This window comes from Nannospalax galili, unplaced genomic scaffold, assembly GCF_000622305.1.
Source record: "Nannospalax galili isolate Female #2095 unplaced genomic scaffold, S.galili_v1.0 scaffold7090, whole genome shotgun sequence".
Classification (NCBI taxonomy): domain Eukaryota; kingdom Metazoa; phylum Chordata; class Mammalia; order Rodentia; family Spalacidae; genus Nannospalax; species Nannospalax galili.
Window position 1 is genome coordinate 24,472 of NW_008328042.1, and position 6,960 is coordinate 31,431.

At 42.8% G+C, this 6,960-nt stretch overlaps 1 protein-coding gene across 3 annotated transcripts in view; it reads right to left on the minus strand.

Annotated features, from left to right (window-relative positions):
- The window catches only part of LOC103742921 (Golgi SNAP receptor complex member 2-like), a 23,504-nt gene extending 18,920 nt beyond the window's left edge, over positions 1 to 4,584 (minus strand). For 2 of the 3 annotated variants that reach the window (XM_029568015.1, XM_029567954.1), the window contains exon 1: positions 4,351 to 4,422. In XM_029568015.1, the coding sequence (XP_029423875.1) occupies positions 4,351 to 4,365 (15 nt within the window). In that variant the 5' untranslated portion in view covers positions 4,366 to 4,422. Of the gene's footprint in view, positions 1 to 4,350; positions 4,423 to 4,550 lie in introns of those variants that run through there. The other variant, XM_029567986.1, reaches the window with a different exon arrangement.
- Between the last annotated feature and the right edge of the window lie 2,376 nt (positions 4,585 to 6,960).

Here is a 6,960-nt window from a genome sequence, read left to right on the forward strand (position 1 = left end):
GAATCTGTTGTGATCTTTGCTTGTTCCACAGTGTGGCATTTTATTGTCCCGTTCACGTATCCTGTGCTCCTCTTGGAGATATTATATGTAACACATATCTTTCTGAAAAGCTAAACGAAACCTGAATTCCAAAGTAATTTGTGTTTAAGGGTTTCAAATAAAGGACGGTGGGCCTGTAGAGAGACAGATAAATAACAATTGAAGTGTTCATCAAAAAAGGAAGTTAGTATTTCAGCACTTTAAATGAAAGCTAGGGCCGGAGAAATGGCTTGGCAGGTAAAGCCACTTGCCACTGAGCCTGACAACCTGAATTAGCTGAGGCCCATGTGGTGGAAGGACAGAACTGACTCCTGAAAGTAGTCCTCTGATCTCCACACTCACATTGTACACATGTGCACACACATGTATATATACATGTCCCCCCACACAATAAACAAAAGTGTAATAAATAAAAGCTAGACCTGGGGCTGGAAAGATGGCCCAGCAGTTAAGAGCATTGACTGCTCTTGCACAGGACCCAGGTTCGATTCCCAGTACCCACATGGCAGCTATAAACCGTCCTTAACTCCAGTTCCAGGGGAATCCGAAGCCCTCTTCTGGCCTTCATGGCACTGCACGACACGGGTGCACTCACACACATGCAGGCAATACACTCATACACATAAAATTTAAAAAAATAAATAAAAAGCTAGACCTATTCATATTGGCATGGACAATAAGTCTTCAAGATAAGACAATATTAAATGGAAAAAGAAAAACCTAGTACATTATCTTTCTTGGTAAATTAAAAATCACGTAAACCAGAAGCATATACTGCTTGTGAGCACAAGTAGAGGAAGAATCATAGAAAGCACTGGCAGGAGGGTAGCTATCTCTGGAGGTTGAGAACGGGTATGGGACGGGTATGGGAGCTTTAGATTCGGCTTCTATCTATAAATCAATAATCTGAAGCATGTTTAGTGATACGAGTCCTAATACTGGGTTATATTACTCTTCATTTTTATGTTTGCAATATTTCATAAATAAAAAATGTTAACAGTAAATGGTTTAATGAAACTCAACACTCACTTGCTCATTCATTCATTCATTCATTCATTCACACATTCAACAAACAAATGGGCAATATAATCACAATGGTCCATGGGCAATTGTGAAATGAAACCACTGGTACATCAACAGTGGAAAAGGTCACACTGAAGATACCACAGTAAATCTAAGCTGGTATCTTACAATGAATAGAGCTTGATGATAGTACAGAGACTTATAATGGGCTAAGCAAGGAGACCAAGTGATGCTCTTCAAATATCTTAAGGAGAAAAGGATTCCCTGTTACTGCTCGAGGGAGCCCCCAAACCAAAAGGTACATATTTAAAGATGTCACATTTTAGCTTTACATAGGACCTTCAAGCAGGGGTAGGGATGAAGAAAGATCCTGTTTCAACACAGGGTCATGGACTGCCTTGGGTCTTACAAGAGTCTTGATGCCGCTTTACATAGGACCTTCAAGCAGGGGTAGGGATGAAGAAAGATCCTGTTTCAACACAGGGTCATGGACTGCCTTGGGTCTTACAAGAGTCTTCATGCCCAAAGTTAGAATTGGAATGAAGAACTTGTCAGTCCCTTTCAAGTCTGGATTCTACAAGGACAGGAGAGACGATAAGACCCTAAGAACACTCTTTGCTCAGCTTTCTTATACTACTTTTTAATCTAAAAAGGTTGCAGAAAAACATTACTGACTTTTCCCATTCAATTTCTATTCAAAAGTTCTGTTTGACTCGGAATGAATTAGAAAAGATATAATAATCAAGTCCAGTCTCTACATTTCATGATAAGAATCAAATGCAAACATGCCAAGTGTGAACGTCATGGTGAAAGCTAACACAGCAAGTGCAAAATCTGTTTCCACTCAACTGGGAAGCAGACAACACCCCATTAGCCAAGAAGAAATAGGTGACACAGGCGGACGTGATGGTACATGCCTGTAATCCCAGCACTGGGGAGGCAGAGGCAGAGGCAGGCAGATCTCTGCGAGTTCAAGGCCAGCCTCGTCTACATAGTGAGTTCCAGGCCAGCTGGGGCTACAGGGAGACCCTGTCTCAAAAAGACCAAAAAAAGAAAAGAAAAGAAATAGGTGACACATAAGAATGACTTGGGGGGGTATAAAACTGAGAGGAAAAAAAGAAGTCTTAGGCCTGTCTAGCATGGGGTCCACCATGGGCTTGGGCAGTAATATAACCAAGTAGAGAGCTAGTACTCGGTAAGCAAGAGGCATTGTTGTTTCTAAGTTTTACAGAAGATGTAACAAGAGTTTTAAACTGCTCCTTTAAAAAAAAAAAAAATCAATCTTTCCCAGTGGTGGTACGTGTCTTTAATCCCAGCAACTTGGGAAGCTGAGGCAAGAGGGTCTCGAGTTCAGGAACTGTATGGACAACATACAAGAAAAAAAGGTTCATGAATCTACCCACCCACCTCCACGACACAGTGACTTTGTGTGCTCAGTGCCTCTGACTACCATGAGCAGGAGAAGAGTTTGGGAGTTAAAGGATCTGGGTTGAAGGTCCAGTTCAATTATGTGTTAGCTGACAGACACTGAGCAAGTCATTTAACTCCCTGGTGCCTCAGTCTCAACTGTAAAACAGAGCTGCTGATAATAAGTTTTTTGAAGGATTACAGACCCCAATGCAGTATGAAAATACGGTGTAACCTAAATAGCCTAAACAGTAAGATGCTGTTGCCTTTACTTTAAAGTAGTGAGTTAAGCTCCGTGTGGTGGTGCTCACCTGCCATCTTAGCACTTGGGAGACAGAGGAGGGTGTACTTAAAGTTCAAGGCCAGACTGGGCCACATAATGAGTCATAGGTTAGCCTCAGCTGTGTAGGAAGATTCTGTCTTGAATACATACATATATACATGCATACATACATATGCGAGCAGTAGGAACCATTTGGTGACTTTTCCTTATCCCACTTTGCCTCTGTAGCTAGTCTTTACCTCATAAGGCAAATTCGAAAAGGAAAAATTGGTCCTCAGAAAACAGTTCTTAATCTAGTGCTCATCAAAACCTCCTGGAGCCAGGCACGGTGACGTACACCTTTAGTCCCAGCACTAGGAAACAGAGGCAGGCAGATCTCTGTGAGATTGAGGCCAGCCTGGTCTACATATTGAGTTCCAGGTCAGCTGGGGCCACAGGGAGACCATCTCAAAAAAAAAACAAAAAACAAAACACAAAAAAGCCCACCTGGAAAGCCTATTCAATAAAGAGCTGCCTGTGCCTCTGACCTACTTAACCCAAATATCTAGAGATGGATCCAGGACAGCAGACTGGACTACACAGAGGACAGAAGTAGGCGTCTTTACCAACCTCAAAAATGGAAGGCTGGCTATTAGCTCCTCTATAAAGCTCATCTTAATAGAATATTACATAACCTATAACGTCCTCTTTTTCATCTTTTCCCCCCATTCATTTGGTATTCAGCTTTTAAAAGTTATGTAAGTTTAAATAATTGAGTTAATGCCAATGTACCTTCAAAGGCATAGTAAGAGATTAGGTTCAAATCAGGTTCAAAGTTCCAGTAAAATGAGTATGTTCTGTTGCTGTTTTGTCAATTCAGCACTAACAGATTTACCTCACCCCAATGCTAAATCCACCTGCTTTGCTACTGTAGCTCTGCCCTTTCTTAGTAATGAGAGCATAATTTTGTTTCATTCCTTTTCCAAAAGACTCACACACTAGTTTTTAAAAATCTTTCCATACTTTTTATATAATATGCAAATTCTGTCATTACAGTGCAGTTTCTGTATTTTCCCTCACCCAAATAAAACACTCTGTTGCCAAAGTAAAAAGAAAACCATAACTCCAGGTGTGACAGTGCACACCTTTGATCTAAGTTCTCGGGTGGCAGAGGCAAGCAGGACTCTGTGAGTTCCAAGCCAGCCTGGTCTACATAGCAAGTTCCAGGCCAGCCAGAGCTACAAAATGAGGCTCTGTCTCGAAACAAACAAAAAACAAGAAAACCATAAACTTAGAAATTCAAAATGTAAGAGAATCAACGTCATCTTATCTGTACATTCTAAAGCATTTCATTTGTTGTGAGTTTACCAAGGATATCAAGTGACTTATTTCATTTCAAACCCAGGCAGTATGATTTTTCAGTGTTTTCATAAGATACACAGTATCAATCCTAAAGCTCCTAAAACAGGATAGGTATGGCCCCTTTATCATCATATCCACTACATAACATAGCAAGTTCCAAAAACCACAGAACATGAATGACACATTTAAGAAAATTTAGTTATGAGAAGCTAATCCAAAATTCAATTTCGATTTTCAAATATAATAGTACTACTTACATGTCTTTGTATCATAAAAATGTTTTTAATATATGTATCCAATCAGAATAAAAACTTTTTCGTACAACCCGTCGACCCAACGCTGAGCTAGGGTCCCTCTAGGGATTGCGAAACTCGGAGCGGCCCGGGCGGAGGGGCTCGACCTCCACGCCGACAGACGCCCGAGCCAAGCCCAGCCCGCTCCCCGACGAGGCCCTGACTTGTGGGTTTGTTGGTATAGCGGATCCACGACGCCGGCCGAGTGCAGCGGCAGCTTCCTCAGAACACGTCCTCACAGCCTCACTTCCGGTTTCTAGCTTCCGGTCTCAGGACCCAGGCGCCCTCGAGCGCGCCTGATCCACGGTCGTTGTGAGGGCCTGAAAAGGGGTAACGAGAAAGGAAAGCCTGTCGGGAGGGATGGGTGTGGCTCTGAGGCTCGTCCTCTCAGAGGGCGACCGGGAGGGTTTTTGCGGAAGCCGAGCTTCAGGATTGAGTCAGGTAATCGCGAGGACAGTCGCGGGGTACTGACGTCAGAGCCTCGGTGCAGGACCCTGCTCTTTGCACATTTCTGCTTGGCTTGGACTTAAGCCTTGGTCTTGCGGGTCTAGGGAGTTCGCGCCTCCCGCACTTCCCCGACTCATGCTTTTCCTAACCCGAACTTGCCCACCCGCTCGCCTTCCCATCGCTCCCTGTCCCTTTCCATGTATCCATCCTGTAAACCTAGAGAGTGAGTGATTAGCATGTGGCCTGGTGACATGGGAGCAATGAGTTCCTCCTGTTCAAGAGGTTGAAGGCTAGGAATACGATATGTATACACATAAACATGCCAAAAGGTAGAAAATCCCAAGTAATCCAAAGAGAACGAGCGGGGCCGAAGGGCTGTCTTCGGTAGGAGATTTGAGACTTGAAAGGGGTGGCCTTGGAAAGGACTTGAACACATCTTCAGTTAAGGCCCATCTCATTTTCATCCACTCAGGCTTTTAGCTACAGCTCCTCCCAAGGGAGTAGCTGTTCCTCTTCCTTTGACGAGTTGAAGCTTCTATTTTCCTGTATCCTGCATCCCTCCCCCTTTTAGGTCCCAAAGAAACTGTCCACTCATTCATTTCCTAATATCAAATTTCCCACTTCCTCTCATTTATTGAGCATCTTTTATGTACCATGGATAAGAAATAGTAGATAGGAACACCAGCAAAGTACAGTCCTCAAGTCCCCCATGGTCTATTAGGAAGGTCCATCATATTTTGAAACTGAATTTATCAAGTAGCATTTAGGCTATCACTGTTACATGGGTGGTTTCTTTCGAGAGGAGCAAGAAAGGTTCATGGACCAAGAAGCATAGGAATAGGGCCTTCAAAAATCAAGAGTTTAACAATGTCTAGCATATAATAATCATGCCACAAATGATGAAATTCACTACTTTGTATATTAACCTAAAATAAGTAAAAATTATTTTTAAAGAGAACATATTTTCAAATAACTTCAAAAAAAGATGCATAGCAAAAATGACGAGGACATCGACATGGCAAAGGCATGTGAATTCTTAATGGACACCTGAGCCCACAGTAGTGAGAATTGCCAAAAAGAGACTTAGTACAGATGGATAAACAGTGGCAGCCCTGCGGAGCATTTCTCACAGACTAGTATTTGGGAGCCAAAGACATTCTAGAGTAAAGGCAGTGAAATCAGCTGAAAAGACAAGAAGTCATAGAACTCCTTCAGGGGATGAAGAGGGCAGAGGAAATAGCAGGTAGTGCACGAGGGGAAGCCACTGTTTCTTCAAGTGATGCTCAGAGAGGTGCCTATCATGTCATGGCCACCAAAAATTGCACCTGTGGTCACTAAAGAGAAAGTTCACTTGTATCAATCCTCGTGTTTCCCTGAGCAGGAAAACTGAGCGGGTTGAAATATGTGCATGAATCCTGCAGGAGAGAAGATAGCCATGGAACTGGAGTATAGCTGGTAGGAACAGTCTGTAGGAGGACAAGGTTTTCCTTTTTTTTTTTTTTTTTTTTTTGATACAATATACATGTAAATGTGGGAACGAGGTCCTTACCTATGGAATGAGCAAGACCACATTTAATTCACTGATGGAGATTTCTCCCAAATGAATTTTAATCTCAGGGTTGTAGACTCCATATAACTAAAACAACTTGCTTAGTTGATATAAATAAGGCTGAACACACACACACACACACACACACACACACACCTCCTTATTAAAATCCACCCACTCAAGTCTCAGGGACCATTGAGGAATAAGGGGCAGAAAAATTGTAAGAGCCAGGGAGGAGGTACATGACCATATGTAACTAGTCCTACAAGCACCTGGGACCCTTCTCATAATAACCTACAGCAATGGTACCAGCATGCACCAGACCCATGCAAACTTAAGCAAACAAAAACCCAGCACAGAACTGTGGAAATAAACAGCAGGCCCCAATCTTGGTCAAAGAATTATTGGCAGTTGATACTGCTGGGTGAGGAAGAGCTGATCTTCTTAAAGGGAGGGACTGTAGATAGGCTGGCTAGATCCCAAGTGAATGAACTTGCACTGAGGGCTATCTGGGGACAGTGCATGATAGGCCTTAACACAAACAATAGAAGGTATGACCTCCAGTGGGGGGTGTTATG